General features: G+C 44.0%; 1 protein-coding gene across 4 annotated transcripts in view; it reads right to left on the bottom strand.

Moving 5' to 3' along the window:
- The window catches only part of wnt5b (wingless-type MMTV integration site family, member 5b), a 98,872-nt gene extending 80,923 nt beyond the window's left edge, over positions 1-17,949 (bottom strand). For 2 of the 4 annotated variants that reach the window (XM_075471816.1, XM_075471817.1), the window contains exon 1: positions 17,436-17,457. Coding sequence is in view for 2 of the 4 variants with exons in the window: in XM_075471815.1 (XP_075327930.1) it covers positions 17,436-17,501 (66 nt within the window). In the remaining 2 variants the exon portion in view is untranslated. Of the gene's footprint in view, positions 1-17,435 lie in introns of all 4 variants that reach the window. The other 2 variants (XM_075471815.1, XM_075471814.1) reach the window with 2 other exon arrangements.
- Between the last annotated feature and the right edge of the window lie 350 nt (positions 17,950-18,299).

Below are 18,299 nucleotides of genomic sequence, written 5' to 3'. Positions count from 1 at the left end.
GCTACTTTCAGCATTGTCCCAGTTCTTGTATCTTCAACAGCAGTACCAGGAAAGGAAATTCTCACTTATGCCTTGCTTGACACACAGAGTGACTCCTCCTTTATTTTAGAGGATTTGGCCACTGAACTCGGTGCGAATGGACTCCCAGTACAACTTAAGTTGAGCACCATGACTGCTGCCAATACACTAATAGCAAGTAAGGCTGTTAGCAGTCTACAGGTTCGAGGATTAAACTCTGAGGTGTATGTTAAAGTGGGACAAGCTTACACTCGGGACTTCATTCCAGTCGATAAGTCACATATTCCTACAACCAGTACCACACTCCAGTGGCCACATTTGAAACACCTGAAGAGCAAGATGTCACCCTTGCAAGACTGCGAAGTGGGATTGCTTATTGGGTATGATTGCCCGTCAGCACTAGCCCCACTGGATGTCATCGCAGGCAATGAACATGAGCCCTTTGCTCAAAGAACTGTATTAGGTTGGAGCATCATTGGATCAGTGAATCCTCATTTGGACAGGCAGGGAAATCAAAGTCATGTTCATCGAATATCAGTGAAGGAAATCCCAGTGCCATCGGCTCCAGACGTGTTAAGGGTGTTAGAATCTGACTTCAATGAAAAAACATATGAGGACAAATTTATGTCCCAGGATGATGTGCAGTTTATCCGGTTTCTTAGTGCCAATATTAAGCAGAAAGACAATGGACATTATGAAATGCCACTTCCCTTTAAGGGCGCTGAGGCTCCAGGTCTACCAAACAACAAAAGGTTGGCCACCATTAGACTGCAACACCTAAAGAAAAGGTTGAAGGCAAACAAGCAATATTATGACCAGTACACAGCCTTTATGAGAGATATGATGGAAAGAGGTGATGCAGAACTGGCTCCTACAGCTGCTGGAAAGGAGACAGTGTAGTACATCCCACATCATGGAGTGTACCACCCTAAGAAACCAGATAAACTTAGGATTGTGTTTGATTGCTCTGCCAAGTTTAATGGGATCTCATTGAATGACACATTACTAGCAGACCCTGATTTGATCAATAACTTGGTGGGAGTACTACTGCGCTTTAGAAAGGAGGCTGTTGCTGTGATATGCGACATTGAGAAAATGTTTCATCAGTTCTCTGTCATGCCTGAATGCCGTAATTACTTGAAGTTCCTCTGGTGGGAGGGAGGCCAGTTGGATGCAGAGCCTCAGGAATACAGAATGACTGTTCACCTCTTTGGCGCTGCCTCCTCTCCCGGGTGTGCCAATTATGGACTCCGGTACCTAGCACAGCAACACAAGACCGAGCATCCTCTAGCATCAGCCTTCATAGAGAACAACTTCTACGTGGATGATGGGCTGATTAGTGTTCCAACAGAGGGGGAGGCTAGAGAGCTAATTGTGGAGGCTCAACAACTTTGCAAGAGTATAGGTCTGCGCCTGCATAAGTTCAATTCAAATAGAAGAAATGTACTTACCTGTGTAGTGGCATCAGAAAGGGCAGATACTACTGGTCCCCTCACTCTCAATCCAGGCACTTTACCAGAAGGACACATACTAGGAATTCAGTGGTCCATGGAAACAGACACTTTCACCTTTAACAACGATGCCAAAGACTACCCTTCAACTCGCCGTGGTATCCTGTCAGCTGTTGCCTCTCTCTACGACCCACTTGGGTTCGTGGCTCCATTTAGCTTGAAGGGAAAATGTATCCTGCAGGAACTGTGTAATCGAGGTGCTGGGTGGGATGATCCCATTCCTGCAAGTCTACAACCGTGGGATGAATGGAAGAACGGACTCAGAAAATTAAGGCAGATTGTCATACCTCGATGTAATGCCTCAAGCAAACTCAGTAAAGTTGTCAAAATTGAGTTACACCACTTTGCGGATGCCAGCAGTGCAGGGTATGGCGCGTGGTCCTACTTAAGATACAGAGACGACAAGGGAGAGATTCATTGTAGCCTCGTGGTGGCAAAGGCAAGAGTCACCCCACTGAAAATCTTGAGCATTCTGAGGTTGGAACTGTCAGCCGCTGTTACCGCAGCCAGAATCAGTGTCATGTTAAGGTCTGAATTGCAATTGAAGATTGATGAAGAATTCTTTTGGACTGACTCCCAGGTGGTGTTGGCATACATCTCAAACGAAGCACGTCGGTTTCATGTGTTCGTGGCCAACCGTGTGCAACTGATAAGAAGTAGTACAGATACCAAGCAATGGCACTACATTGACACGGCACAAAATCCGGCTGACCTTGCCTCAAGAGGCGCTGACATAGAAGAAATGACAACATCTAACTGGCTATGTGGACCCAAATATCTGTGGGAAAAGGATGTGCTCTTACCCTCTAAACTCTCAACTGACTTACTTGTCGGAGACCCAGAAGTCAAAGCAGTCCAGGTGTTTGCTACTGAAATCAGTAAAACGAGTGATATCTTGAGTCGTTTGGAACGGTTTTCTTCCTGGACAAAGCTCAAAGTGATTGCAAGAATCAAGAGGCTGGGATCTAAGGAAACTCCATCTCATGGTAACTGTGTGTCTGTTGAAGAGCGCAAGAGAGCTTCAGAGATCGCGATTGAAATGACTCAACAACAAGCTTTCGCACAGGAGATTAAGACCCTCCAAGGAAGTTGTAATAAAGTGTGTCCCAAGCTCAGGTCCTCTGTTTTGCCTGGACCCCTTTTTGGATGCAGGACTACTTCGTGTTGGTGGGAGATTGAAAGAATCAGATCTGAGCCAAGAGTTAAAGCACCCCATTATTCTCCCAAAGGATAGCCACATCACTGAGTTGATAATAGCTCATTATCACACCCAGATTCACCATCAGGGGCGTAATCAGACATTGATGGAGCTATGAAGTAATGGTTTTTGGGTCCAAGGTGGGAGTAAGACTGTATCCAACCTTATTCACAGATTTGTAAAATGCAGAAGGCTTAGATGACCTGTAGAGGAACAAAGGATGGCTGATCTCCCCAAAGAGCGCTGCCAAGCCTCCGCCCCCTTCACATTCTGTGGTATGGACTGTTTTGGCCCGTTTGTCGTTAAAAGGGTCGGAAGGAGCATAAGCGCAATGGACTCATTTTCATCTGCTTGTATTCACGTGCAGTCCACCTTGAAATGCTGGAAGACATGTCTACTGATTGCCTTATCAATGCATTAAGATGCTTTATAAGTCTGAGGGGAGCAGTCAGTCAGTTATACTGTGACCAAGGCACAAATTTTGTTGGAGCCAAAAATGAGCTTAAAAAGCCCTTAAGCAATGTGACACAAGGACACTAGAAGCTTTCTTGGCTGACAAGCAATACAAATTCGTGTTCAATGCTCCTTCTGCTAGTCATGCAGGGGGTGTCTGGGAACGTCAAGTCCGGACAGTCCGCAATGTGCTGGATGCCACTGTTGCTCAATGCTCAGGGAGATTAGATGACTCATCTCTCAGAACGCTGTTCTACGAGGCAATGGCCATTGTAAACAGCCGGCCTTTAAGCATTGATGGAATCAACGACCCTCATTCATTAGAGCCTTTGACTCCAAATCACCTTGTCTTATTGAAGTCTAAAGTTGCCTTACCACCACCTGGAAAGTTTGTGAGGGAGGACTTGTATGCTGCAAAAAGGTGGCGTAGAGTACAATATCTTGTTGAGCAGTTCTGGAGCAGGTGGAGAAGAGAATATCTCCAGAACATTTGCTTAAGACAGAAGTGGCACATACCCCGGAGGAATCTACAAATAAACGACGTGGTCATCATTAAGGAGGACATGCTCCCTAGGAATGAGTGGCGTGTCGGACGTGTGATTGGCGTCACAGAAGGAGCTGACGGACTGGTTCGTCGTGTCAAGGTACAAGTAGGACATCTAAAGCCCTATTCGGACGGGACTAGTTTAATGGGGGGACCTGGGGTAAAGTAATAATAACCGGGAAATCTAGTCCCGTCCGAACGCGCCATGTCAGTAAAGATAGCGGAGTATGTCGGTAAACTTTGCCGAGAATTCTACCTCCTGTGAAACGGTCCGGAGTATCTACCATAGGTAATACTAATCCCGTGCGAATGCGACCTTCGGTAATAAGTACGGAATATATCGTCACATCCTTTTAAAGAGAGAAACAATTAGGTGTAAAATAGAAAATGACACTTAAGTTTCGTTGTGCAATCCTTTTTTTAAACTATACTTTACATTCAGGTAAAATAAGTATCCTGAGCAAAACTTTTGGTGAACAGTACTTTACATTAAGGTCAAAAATGAATAAATCTTCTGTTCTGCTATACTGTACAATACGTTTTAGTAATACTTATCATTCAGGTAAACAAACAAAAAAGTCTTCTGCGTTTGTATACAATCATTTTGGAGCAGAATGCTTTATATTCAAGAAAACTCCTCCCATGTTAGATGAATATTACAGGGATTTCTTGTCCCGTCCGAATTGGTCATTTCTTCTCCCTGGCGTCGTCTGGTTAACCAACATTACCATACGTCCCCCCATTGAACTAGTCCCGTCCGAATAGGGCTATAATCTCCAGGAAAGGAAAGGAAGTTACACGTTCAAAACATCAGTCGTAGAACGATCTATCCAAAAATTAGTCTTGCCACTTGAAGCTCAATAAATCTATACCCCCCCCCCCCCCCCCCCACCCCCCTTCCTTGCACTATATGCACATTTCCACACATACCACTTGCACTTGACATGTTTATGGGTGTATATGTAAATATACGTATTTGGGTTTTAGCCTGTGATATTTTTTTGAATTGTGTACTTTGTCCGTAAATGAGAAAAAAGGGAAAATCATTGTTGATTTATTCTTGTTGTAATTCATCATAACATGATTTGGTGGGAGTGTAACTGACCACTTAGTGTGTTAGACCTTTATTTTGAAACGACGTAGGACGCACACATGCGCAGTGGAGGGTGCCAACATGGCGGCCTCCTAGAAATGAATATTGGCATTTTCTTCATGCGGTTGAGCACAACGCACACAGGGATCAGCGCGCACACACTTTGTGGCGTTGAAATTCCATGATGGACTGCTTATCGTATCGTATGGACTGCTCATCGTACGGACCGCTTATCGTATGGATTTGTATGGACTGCTAGTTTTGCACCCTTGGAAAGTGGAGCGAGGTATGCTTTGTTTTCATGTTTTTATTGATGTTGTAAAATGCTGAATGTAGATAGCGTTATGAGGAAGGTGTAACTGTGTCAATTTGTGACTTTTTATCGGACTATTGCGTGTAACTTGTTGGATGCCTAATGTGAATGTGATGAATTATGTTTTGTATACGGATTTAAGATTTTAGGATAGTTATTGTGTGTTTTTGAGAACCATATTGTTTGTGTGTGTTAAATTTTAGCTTCACGGTGCTGAAGGAGCTACAATAAAGAAACAGAATACACCCGTTTCGAGACTCCAACCGCATTTCATTCCGAGGGCTGCTACACGTACAGTTCAGTTCTTTAGCAGCCTGGAGTAAATGGAAGGACCCTACGGTAGATGAGGTAGCCGAGGCGAGGTGTCCAGAGCCAGAAAAGCCGGAAGAGCCAGCCGATGGTGCAGAGGTGCCGACGAGGAGCGAGCAGCAGAGGAGCCGAGGCCAGGAGAACAGACAGACGAGGTAGGTTAAGCTCACCGGGAGGCAGGCGAGGAGCGCAGGTCAGAGGCAGGCAGGGTTGGCAACAAAAGATCAAGAAGGTAATGAAGGCTGGAAAGTCTTGCATGGATTCAGAAGAACAATCTGGCAAGTGTGAAAGTGCTGGAGAGGCTTATATGCAAGGCTGATTGGGAATGAGCTGCAGCTGAGCTTGCAGGTGAGTGTAGTCGGGCTGATTAGGGAGGAGTGGCTGGCAGGTAGAGTGGAGCAGAGGCAAGGAGAGTGGAAAATTACTGAGGCAGAGGGATAGGCAGACAGGGAGGATGAAACTGTGACTAAAGTGGCTTTGGGAAATTCAGTTGCGCAAAAACAAAGAAAAACCCACCCCAAAAAGTCATCTTCTGCAAGAAATGATGAGATGGTGGTGGAGTAGTTTTTTGTTTTTTCATTCTCTCGCCTTTTTCTTCAGTGTTTTTAGGTTTGTCTGTGTTAGGTTAGATTTAGGCCCCACAACTGCTCAGTTAGGATTAGGAAAAAGGTCTCATTTTTGTAGCCTGAAGTTACCAGACAGACAGTAAAATGAAGTGTTTCTTCTCCTCTGAATTAGGTTTATGTAAAATCTCAAAATTTTCCACAGAAGCAGTGGCAGTAAAAACGGATCATCGTCTTATGGATGTGGATGTAGTAAAAAACTTCCTCTTTTTGTTCAAGTGTGGTAACGATGTGGTTTCTTGCTCTGTCTGACTTGTGCATATGTGACTCCACTGAAACTGACGCTAATAGCTGGCACATCTACACCCAGAGAAACTGAATGGCAGGGAGAGCGTAAGCTCACCTGTCCCCAGCTGCAAGCAGAGAATTACAATTCCCCTGCCGGTCACTAATGGTAGCGCACTGTTGGAGAGGAAGCAAATGGCCTGAACCCAACCATGCATGATGGGAGGGGGAGAAGGGGGGCGGAGGGGTTGTCACATGTTGGACAGGAAGAGAGGGACAGAGGGGCGGTGTCGTTTCATTTAATTTGATGAAAGTAACCAAAACAGAGGTCTACAAAGGAGAAGGGAAGAGCGAGTGGAGGAGACTTCACACCAGTGTTAAAAATGTCTCTTTCAGCTGCTACTTCTTGATTCATCTCCCCACTCTCCTCTCCAGACATTCCTCCCTCCTCCTTACTCCTTTTCCTCTTTGCCCATTCATCTCCCCTCTAACCTCTCAGTCCCGACCGACCTTATGTTTTTCTGTCCTCCCCTTACATGTCCACAATTATACTCATGAGCTCCAGGGATGTAGCGCCCTCTGTCTGTTGTCATGGTGACTGCAGCATGTTGTTCTGAAACTTCATCTCTCTGACCCCAAGAAAGTAATTTGAAGACAAACAGTTAGGGTGACCGTTTACTTTAAAAAGGCTGGGAGATACGTGGGGAAAATACTCGGCTTAAAAGGAGCGAGGGGGTAGAAATATTAGCTTCTTTCTTCCATCAATGTGCACATGTGTAAAGTCTGAAATTTTGGAAATCGACTGGAAAAAAATGCATGATTTGTGACTGGTTTGTTTTGTAAGTTAAATAAAAACGCCCATGCTTATAACATAGATATAGATAACAAGTAACACACATACAATATACATTTGCTGAAATTGGTGATGTATGACATAAAATAAAGACTAATCTGGACCATTTAATATGTCCTAAACAAATCTTTCATGCAGTAAAACACTGCTAAGAGCTCAGATGCCTATGTAGAAGGATGATGATGCTCTGCTGTCACTGTCGCAAGTTTCAGTGTTTACAGGACGTCCTTGCACCTCTGCCAGCAATACAGATTCCGGCACATTTATCGAATGTAGTGAAAGACATTTCTGATCTCAATTCAGGCAGCGTGCACGTATGACAGATGGCGCAGTGGCATGGCAGCAGCAGACACTGGTGTGAGATGTATGCTGCTGCATGTGCGAAAATATGCAGGATGAGATTCAGGAGCTGTGGTGCTGCAGTGCTAAGTGTTCTAACTCTTTTGCATTTTGTGAACGCCACAGCCCAACCACAGCACGCAGACAGTGGCAGAGGGAGCGGCCTTATCGATTCATACGCAGCTTGCTGAAATATCAGTGGAAGATAGATGGACTTTTAGTTCGCAATGTAGTATTGCACTCAGAAGCAGGAAGCATATTGTTTTCATCAACAATCTGATAAAGCAGAGATCATTTCTTTACTCTAAGACAGTTCATCAATGTTAGTGCACAATTTCTTTAATTAACTGCAGTCCAGGCTCACTATCAATGTTCAGTGCTCACTGCAACCCAGAGTCATAAAGCCATAAAGAAACTGGACAAACAGAGGTGAAACAGGCTCCTCGTTATCTAAAAAGCTCATTTGGCAATGAGTAAGTGTCTCAGGGTCCTCCTTGAAAGTGATGCAGAGCCCCACTCCTTTCTGTTCCTTCTCCAAGCATCCTCAGCTACCCTTCCCCAATAAATCACTTCGGCCAATCACTGATGGATACGTTTTGAAAAACAAACAAACAAAAGAAAAAGAAAAAGGGTATGGGTGTGCATGCATGTTTGTGTGTAAATCAATGTTGTCTGCTACCACTGTGATTCTTCTGCCAGAAAACTGAGTAATGTTTTGTTGATCCTTCTCCTGCACACAGATCCACACACACTGCTGTCAACAAGGGAGGGCCATCAGAGGAGAGAAATTTGGGAGATGAAAACAGAAAAGAAAGGTCAAAATGCGAAAAAAAAAGAAGAAAAAAAAAGCACCCCGAAAGGTGGAAACAACAAGGTCTGACAAAGGCATGATTGAAAGAAAAAAATCCAAAGATGAGAGCCTGGGAGTGTTTTATTTTTATTTTTTATTGCTATCAGTAACAAGATAGGGGGAATAAATTTTAATTTGATCCCTGTCCCTCTTCCCAACACTGTGAGAGAGTGTGTGTGTGTGTGCGCGCGTGTGTGTGTTGACAGATTTGGTATTGCCTCAGCTCCAAGATTGGCTGCAGAAAAACACACTCAGTAATTATCTAGAAAGAGCACCTGGGTGCTGGGAATCTCATTATATTACCCCACCACCACCTTCCCCTCAGACTCACAAACACACACGAGGCAGGAGAAAAGACAGAAAAGATGAGAGTGAACTTAAATACAAAAGTAAGACTTCTGCAGGAAGAAAAGAAGCAAAGGACTAGAAAAAAAACCCCTGTCACAATAATCTAAAAACACCAGAGCCTCGGAGACAAATTGGGAAGCCTTTCTAGGTGTTACCGTGTTTGCTTCGAACTTGCCGTTGTTAGGCTTTGTAGATCACAGGAAGACATTATATTCTGTGGTGTGACGCAAAAACAGGGGCGTCAAAACACGTGGTTTACGATTCATCCTCTGCTCTCATGGTTTTCCCTTTCATGCACTTTGTTCTTAAGAGCCGCATCTTTAAATTTCTGCAAAGCACAATAACAGCAGCAGCGACTGCAAAGAACCACGAAGGGTTAAAGAGAATAAAGTGACATAAGAGTCCGACTGAATTCTCTGTTGTTCTTTCTTTGTCCATCTCGCTTTGATCTGTTGTAGTAGCAGACACTGACCAGTAAGAGGCAGCGTTTCCTCTCATCTGACTGACCCTACGCCTGGTATTACCCTCACTCTCCCTTTCTCTTCATCATGATTTGGATTTTTTCCTCTTCTCTCTGTCAACAGAGCTCACCGTAACCTGTTTTTTTTTTTACCACATTGTTTGTCTCTGCAATGATCACATTGAGCAAATGTGAGTCACACAGATTTCTGTGTGTTGGTCTGCAAAGGCACGCCCTTCTGATTTGAACAGATCCCTTCATCGCTGTGTTTTGACTGGCTGACAGCGACAGGGTGAGGTGATTTGCGATGGGTCAACAAAGCGGGAGGGTAAACGACAACGCCCAAACTCTGTAAGGACGACTAAGATCACTTGGCAAGTAGCGGATTACTGCCACATAACACAGGAGATGTCACATTCGTGATTCATCTTCACAGATAAGTCTTCAACCTGGCAGAGCAGATATTCATTAGATTATTCTGTTGGCACGGCAGCAGTCTAAGGGTTGTGGTTGTGTTGTAAGCATATCCTCATCAACAATTGTACAAACACGCATGTATGTGCAGCGCCTGAAGTGTGCATGGTTGTTTGTTAATGACAGATGTGGTGGAAGGGAAGTCGATAAACACAAATTGTAGTGATTGTGCTGCAGATGGAGATAAGCACATGATGTCATCTGTAAGGTAAGCAGCCTGGATAAATCGGCCAGTAGAGCGTGAGCCTCTAAATCTCACGGTCATATGTGCGAGCCCACAAATCAATGAATAACCTGCTTGTCCTTGTGCAATGACACAAAAGCTCAACTTGATCAGGGAAATAGATCACACAATATCAGAGCATTACTACCGTCTCTCTACAAGTAGCTGTGGTTCCATTCTGGAAATATACAATCGTTAGCTCATGGGTGCATTTGAGACTAGGGTAAGCATTTTATATGCAAAAAATATGGGTTCTGTTGTGGGAAAAGGCTCTCGTTTCAGTCGTTTCATGTTGGGGTTTTTTGCAGGGTGTGGTGCAAATGTAAAACTGGACACTCCCACAGATTGAAGCTAGAGAAGAGGATGGAAGGAGAAGGTGTTATAGATGATCACACGATATATAAGCCAGCTCAAGCAGCCTGGTTAACTCCGTAAGTAGAGCATGAAACTGAACAGTCAGAAAACCTGCAATCTTTCCCCGTCACTATTCTGCATGGGCCTCAGCCAGATCATCACAAAGAGTGGCTATGTCGAGGATGTGGCTGGTCCCAAAGTGGAGCAATCATCAGCCACATCCTCTACATGGATGACATCAAGCTGTGTAACAGAACTGAGAGAGGCACGAGTTCACCAACTGCGAGCACATCAGAATGTCACGTAAACTAGATGAAAGTAGCTGAATGGTATCAAAGAGACAAGATTATCACGACTGAACGGGGACGAACAACCAGAAGCCAGAGTTGTTTATGACAGCTACAAATACCTTGGGGTCCCGTCCCACTGGTAAATGGCAATCATAAAGAACCCACAAGGAAGTCGATCACAACCAAGTCCCTATACAAAGAGTAAGGCAGGTCCTGAAAAGGCAGCTGAATGGAAAGAACAAAGTCTAAGCCATCAACAGGTATGCCCTGCCAGTCATCAGATACCCTTCTGGTATAATAACTGGGCCAAGGGGGGGAGATAGAAGTCACTGATATCAAGACAAGAAAGGTCCTCACAATGCAAGTCCAGCGCTCTGAGGCTATGCAGTGAGCAGAAGGAGGGAGCCCGGGGGCTAGTGAGCATCAGTCACCATCCAGGGTGAAAAAAAAACAACCCAGGAATACATCAGGAAGAGTGCCCCTGATGAGGAACAGCTAAGTGAGTGTCTGAGACAGCTGGAACCTAGTGAAGGAGAAGAAGATGAGGAGAAACATCATGGAAGGATAAGCCCCTGCACGGCATCAACCACCGACAGGTTGAAGAGGTGGCCGATAGTGAGAAGTTCTATCAGTGGCTTGAAAAGGCCAGTCTCAAAGACAGTATGGAGGCACCAAGGATTGCAGCTCAAGAACAGGCGCTGAGCACCAGAGCAAGAAAGGCCAGGGTCCACCACACCTGAAGGGTCCCAGGTGCAGGCTGTGCAAAGAGGCCTTCAAGACAGGCCAGCACATCGTAGCAGGGTGTTAAGATAAAACAGGTACTGCATACATGGGACTCCAAAACCAAGTAGCAGGAATGATATACAAGAACATCTGTGCTTTGTTTTCTAGTTTTCTATGCAACAGAAGATAGTAAAGGAAGCACTGAAGTTCCTTTCCTTTGCATTTAGAGACCAAAAGCTGAGCTTTTAGATCTGCCACTCTGTTGTACTACAGCAGCTAATATACGACATTAGGAAATTATATTTAACCGAGGAGATTCCTTTTTAAAACATGTATGGATTATATAAAACCGTGCCTTCTTAAAAAGAGAAGCAGCAGCAACAAACGGGACCACCTATCTCCAAACCTGGATAAAAATGAAAAGAGACATTTATCCATCCAAGTTTTCAAATTCATTTGCAACATGTAAACCAGGAACTCTTCTGGTCTCTCTCTTCAACACAGTGCCAACAAACTTAGTATTAACGAACCCACATATTCCACAAAAAAATAACGAGTTTCCTTGTTTCAAAATCCTCTGCATTGCCGTTGGTTTTTTACCAAAGTATTTGTTTTTCTCTTTTGAGTCTTAACTTAATCCTGAAAGAATTCTATAAGGGGAAATCAAACTTTGTATAGCAATAAAACAGCAGCAACAACTGTTGCTGAGATGGGCATCTCTTATTTTAATCAGAGTGAAATGTTGCCTTAACCAAGTGTTAACTGAAGTCAGTCTTTCAGAACCAAAAATTGACCATGAATCCAGTACAGACTTCTTCAAGTTTCCTTGCGATAGAATTTACCCAAATTGATTGTCACAAATTGTGGACAGCCAAAAAAAAAAAAAAAATGACTGAAATCTCATTTTGACAAACTGGATCCGAAGCACACTTGGAGGCGGTTTGAAATGTGATTAATTTCTTATCTCTCTCATCCCAGGCACCCTGGGAACTCAATTCAAAGTCTCTTTTTCATGACAGGCGTTATGGCGCACAACGACAACATCATATCCGCACTGAAGGCTGTGCACAACGGAAGCAAATCTGCTTCTAGCAGTGGGTCATGAAGACAACACAGAGATCAAGAGGCAAAGCTTTCTGTACAAGCAAAGGTGAGAAAGCTAATTCATTCGACAGTTACCACACCAACAAGTGTAGATAAGTTGCACAATTTACCCTGACAAGCCTTTGATTGTTTTAGACAAACGAGTGGGTGCCCAAATGCTGAGTGTTGACTTTTTCTGCTTTCTAAAACATTTACAATTATACTTTAGGACAACCTAAAAATATGGTTTCACACTGATATTTATTCATTGATGTACCCTCCTAATATGAAAAAAAAAATGAAGAAAAAAAAAGGTAAAAAGAGTGGTGGAGACAGATAGAAATAAATAGACAGAGCTCAAAGCTGTTGAAAATAGACTTACTGTGGCGAGCATGTGCTAAATAAGGTTCTTGTCCCCATCTGTTTGGGTTTGTTTTCATCAATAGTCTCTGCTCTATGTGTGTGTGTGTTTGAGACTGGCTTCCAACCCCGGTGCAGGTGTGCTGTTGATAGTTTTATCAGCGGTGGATCAGGGCAATGGGGAGGACAAGTGAGAGCGAAGGAAAGGGTTGAGGAAAGGGGAAGTAGGAACCTGCTGGAGGAGAGAAAAGCTGCCTCTGTCATGTGCTGTTTATAAGGTAGATTTACTGTAACTGGCCGAGTATGTGCTGTCAAACTGTTAGAATTCCACAAAGTTTCTCAGCCATGCAGATGCATCCCCATGTGGCACTTCATGTAAATGAATCAGCAGTCAGAGGAGGTATTTTTCCTCTTCTTTTCATTTGGGACACAACAGTCCTCAGTTCTTGCAGCTCCTACTGGTCTCATGCTGTGTGTCTTGTGGCTGTTTGGTCTGTGACCATCCCCCCCTGTACCAGCCACAGGATTTATAAAATGGTTTCAGGCGCCATAAAGTGTCCAATAAACCGCTTTTACTATTAAAAGTAGGACACTGCTAGCACACAACAGTTAACCACTGCCATCACTGGACAAATGTGTGTGTGTGTGTGTACCCATTGACATGCGGGCTGACACGCTGACACACAAGTACAAACACACTGTCAAGCAATCAAATGACACATGGTCACGTTTTAAACACGCAGATACCAGCCAGACATACACACAGCCCTTGACCATAATGATGACTGCATTGCCACAGAGCATTTTCAAAGCACACCCATTTAAAGCAGTTTAACTGCAAACTGCTGCCTTGGAATCCAGTCATCAGCTTGTATTAAATAATGAGTTCAAGCAGCTGAGATATTTTAGTGGCTTCTCAGAGGAACAATGAAAAAAATAAATAAATTCATTGATCAAAAAGTAGGTAAGTTGGCTCCAATGGACTAGGCTTTTTTATTTCTTTTAAAATCTATTGCTGAGATCCTTAATTTGGATGTCTGGGGATCACGAGGACAATTCGACCACAACTTTAGATATCACAGACCAAAGGTTGGACCATGTGTGAAGTTCGTCATTTCTCTAAATATCTGGAGCTAAAAAGCTTCTTCTTGCATCCACTACTGATGATCTTCCAGAGTATTTTACACATGACATGATCAGCATTGTAAAGGTACAAAAAGCACTCACTTCCTACTGCACTATTCTGACAATTTACATCTAAACCACACTTATTATGCTGTTTGTCAAGTATAAGATTATTTATTTAGAACTGTTTTAGTATTAGGGTTCGTTTTGTGACAGGCGCGGTCTTGCTTCTATTTCAGAAAGCTAACAAGAAAAGATGGCTCACGTAAATTATGCACCAGCTATTCCATGGGAGCGCACGCTGCGCCAGACAATAATATACCCCAAATAAGCGGCACAGGCCCCCTATTGAAGCTTTTGCTGCGGCAAAAGCAGCACATTTAGAGATTCTGCTAAGAAATGTACTCATTTTATCATTATTTTTTTCAGCTGCATTTATAATGTTTTTAAGTCTGAGAAATGAAAATCAGACAATGAGTAAAAATGCCAGAGCTGTTAAATGGAAGCAGAGCAACACCAAAACCACAAAGTTCACACGGTTCTTCTCTGCAAAGTCAGCACCACCATCATCATCATCCTCGGTGGAGAAGCTGGCTGCTGTCACACACTGCGCTGGGAGGAATTCCCAGGATTCAGCTCAGCCAATCAGAGATCGGCGTTTTAAATACTGCCTCTTCAGCTGGAGAGGATGAAGAGGCCATCCTCTTCAAAGGGACCACCGTCTGTGCATCCAACCTAGTCATTAGTGTCCCGAGTGAGCTAAAATACACACACTCACATCACACTTTCAGTCTTGAGGATATCTATACGGTTTGCCCTTGAACCTGTTTTCATACAAATTCTTCATGTTTAAAAAAAAAAAAAAACCTCAACAACTTCAAATCTCTAAATGCACTTTACTACAGACTCTTGAGTGCCCTTGAGGACCCACTTGGGCTTTCAGACAACCCATCTTCTCAAATGTCTGGAGTAGACACACAAACAGCCTGACTTACTCACATTCCCTAATTACTGAGTCCCGAGGGACGAGGCGCTCGAGCACTGCTTCAGTTAAGGAAAAGATCTCACCAGTTAATAGTCAGACAGCCAGACTGAGACAAAGGCACATATTTCATGGCCTTTGCTGAACTTGCTAAACTGAACTGGAGGTTTGTTGAAAATCTGGTAAAGAAAGAGTAAATCTAAAATGGGGAAAAAAAAGTGAGAGAAGGAGCAGAAGTTGGCTTGGAGGGAGGTGGAGGAGAGATTATCTCCCTCTAATGGGTAACTTGTTGACAGATACACTTTTCACCACCCCTATCTGCACATCTAATGTTACTATCCACCCGGAGACACAAACACACACACACACACACACACACACACACACACACACACACACACACACACACACACACACACACACACACTTCCTCTCCTCTTGCAGGGTTTATCAGCCCTGCTGTCAGTTCCGTCCACAATTTACGAGAGCATCAGACTTTAAGAGCACGAAAAACACAAAGTGAACCGGAGACGTCACTGCCAGAGACGACCTCAGCTTCCTCTCAGTTCCTCTGCTGCCACTGAGCGTTGAAAATGAATCTGATGATCTGCTTTTACATGTGGGGACAGATGGAAAAACTCAGTTTTTTCCCCCCCTGCTACATATCCTCTAAAAATAGAAACTGTTCCAGTCATTTAGAATGAACACTTATTTCATAAGTGTTGTTGGTGATGTGAACAAACATCTGAGCTGTTTCTTCTGTGCTTCCAGCTAAAACTGCAACATTTTTTTGTTTTTCCCCCGAGCGTGCCGTTATCTCCGATACTGTGGAAAATAAACCACCATTGTCGAGCAGATTTAGGCTAAAAACTTGTGACAGTGAAGCAATCCGACTGCCCCTCAAAACTTTAACGACAGCTTATATCAGACGCAATTCCTCAAGGCTACAAAGTTCCTGAAATGACGTGACTCGTAGCGAGTAGCCCTGGGGTCAAAGGTCACCATAAAACCTGAGCACACAGGTTAGTGAATGTCTCATCACAAAGAAAACAGACATAAAATCAAACCAAGTGCACATATGTGTAAAAGACTATAGTCCCCAAGTGGGACCAAATGAAGAAGTGCTTGTGCTTTTTGTGCCCAGCTGTCTCTCTTGAGGATGTCTGGCATCATTACGCACCACTTTGTGTTCACTTTTGATCCCTTTCGTGGTTATCTGTCCTGTTTTGATCATTTTCTGTCTCATTTTGGTCCTTTTACACCTTCAGTTTTAGTTTTTTTTGGCCTATCCTGATGCATTTTGATCATTAAGTGTCAATTCTGTTGATCTTAATTTATTTACATCTGCACGGATCTTAGGTTTGGTCATTTTAAGTTGATTTTACATCCCTTTTTATTTTCCTCATGTTTTTGTTTCTTTCCTTTTTTTTGGGCTTGTTTCCTCTCTTCGTAGTAAATTCACATCTTTTAACCAACATCTTTTCAGCACTTCATTTTGGTTGCCCTGTGTGCTCTTTCTGGGTTTTCATTACATGCCTCTTATAAGACCAGGCCATCACCAAGTCTTTAGACTCCCAGGATGTCCCAAGTAGGCCACTTTGGCCATCTGTCCATGATCATGTACAGGGAAAATTAAAGTTTTAAGAGATTACGATCGATTTTCAGGCTTTTACTAAGCAACAAAAAGTCACACTTCAAACACGAAAGATTAGTTTGTGTGCTTCCTTGAGGATGTTTGAAGTGACTGTAACTTCCATTCCTTTACATGTGTGTATAATTAGAGACATCAAAACACTTCACTGTAGTTTCTTGACAAATGCTGCTTTGCTGCTCGGTGCCTTTGTGGACCAACAGCAGTCACAGTGCATTCACATATCGCACTTTTATGATCGCTGTCAAAACAGTGAACTCCGTCCAGACTTTCCTCGCAACTTCAGTCAGAGTTGGATTTCAAACAGTCTGTTGCCCATATGAAGGCAGAGCAATTTCTCTAGACTGAGAGAAACATTTGTGCAACATTTCGACCAAAAATAGTCCTGGTCTCCACCGCAAAACGAGAGAGCTGCCTTCATTTAGGCCGATGAGGTTGGCAGACACACACACACACACACACACACACACACACACACACACACACACACACACACGCACAGACTGCATTTCGCTGCTGACATGTGAAATCCAAAGTCATGGAAGGAACCCTTTCTGTAAGCAGACTGGGACAATGGAAACATTACGGGGACAGAACGTATTTGCGTTCAAATGGAACAAAGTCCAAAACGTTCTTACTTTGACGTGCGTGCGTGTGTGCTCGTGTCGCTCAGAAGGGCGCAAAGTAACACGCAACAGTTAGTGTTCAAGTTCAAGCACATCATTTGCATCCAATAACTCTTGCGGAGTTCATTTGTTTGAAGAGACGACTTTCAGCCCTTGGACTGAGCTAAGAAACCCAAACTCACAAAAACAAACCGCCGGAAAGTTGAATAAAAAATGTTGTACATTCTGGTCAGATGCTTTATAACACTTCTTCTATCAGCAATACAGACATCTGAGACATTTAAGTTCCCTTTGTAGGCGTCCTCACAAACTCAAACTGTGTTCTTAAACTGTAATTACCTTCTTGTTATATCCCTTCGAAAAGTTTTTCTTTGAAGGGGACTTTATCAGATTAATGTAGTTCCTACCTGGTCTGCTGTGCTTGAGTCAAATCGTTGCTCGGCTCTCCATGAAAAACTTTCTCCTTCCACCATCCGAGTCGCTCAGGACCTAAAAGTGTTACTCTCCGTCCGGCTGGAAAACTGCAGACAGAACGGTGGGTTTTTTAAATGGAGGGAGAACCCCCTTTAGGCTGATCCTACACCAGAGCGCTCACTTTACGAGACACGTACAGATTCTTTCAAGTGTCACTTTGTGGAGACGGGGAACGCTCTTCCTTCCTTCTGTCCTCTCGCTCCTCGATGCCGCACGGCAGGTTCTTGACTCGGTGACAAAAACGGTGGACTTATGGGTGACGCACGCAGGGATCACGCAGCCCCCAGCGATCCGTGGACCTGTCACTGCCCAAAAGTCCCCAACTTGTAAGGAAGGAATAGAGTCCGAAAAGAGTGGCGCACGCCCTCTGTTGTGTACGGCTGCATGGGCCGAGCTCTCAGCAACAGGTGTCAGAAATAAAGTGAGATTTCTTCACGGGCATCACAAGTTTCCAAGCGCTTCCAACTAATTACGCCCGCACATAAAGGGAAGAGGGGGGAGGAGAAGGGGGGAGGGGGTTGTCCAAAGCTCTCCAAAGTTTTTACGCGTTCCCAAATCTGAGCGAGAACTTTGAGGCACACACACGCACACAAAGAGGGAGTGGGGTGAAACAAAAGAGCTCGGCGTGTTCTCCTCGGCTGCCCTCCGCTCTCATCTGGCCCTGCCGGCCCATCGCTCCAAAGGGACACAGGGCCAAGGTCGTTGGAGCAGAAAGAAGCGGAAAGAAAGGTGTGTGTTTGGCAGAGCCGCTGGGGTTTAAAAAAAAAAGTTGTCAGGAACGGGATTTGAACTCACGC

This window comes from Odontesthes bonariensis, chromosome 8, assembly GCF_027942865.1.
Source record: "Odontesthes bonariensis isolate fOdoBon6 chromosome 8, fOdoBon6.hap1, whole genome shotgun sequence".
Taxonomy (NCBI): domain Eukaryota; kingdom Metazoa; phylum Chordata; class Actinopteri; order Atheriniformes; family Atherinopsidae; genus Odontesthes; species Odontesthes bonariensis.
The sequence above is the reverse complement of the archived record's forward strand: the minus strand, read 5'-3'. Positions and strand labels throughout refer to the sequence as shown.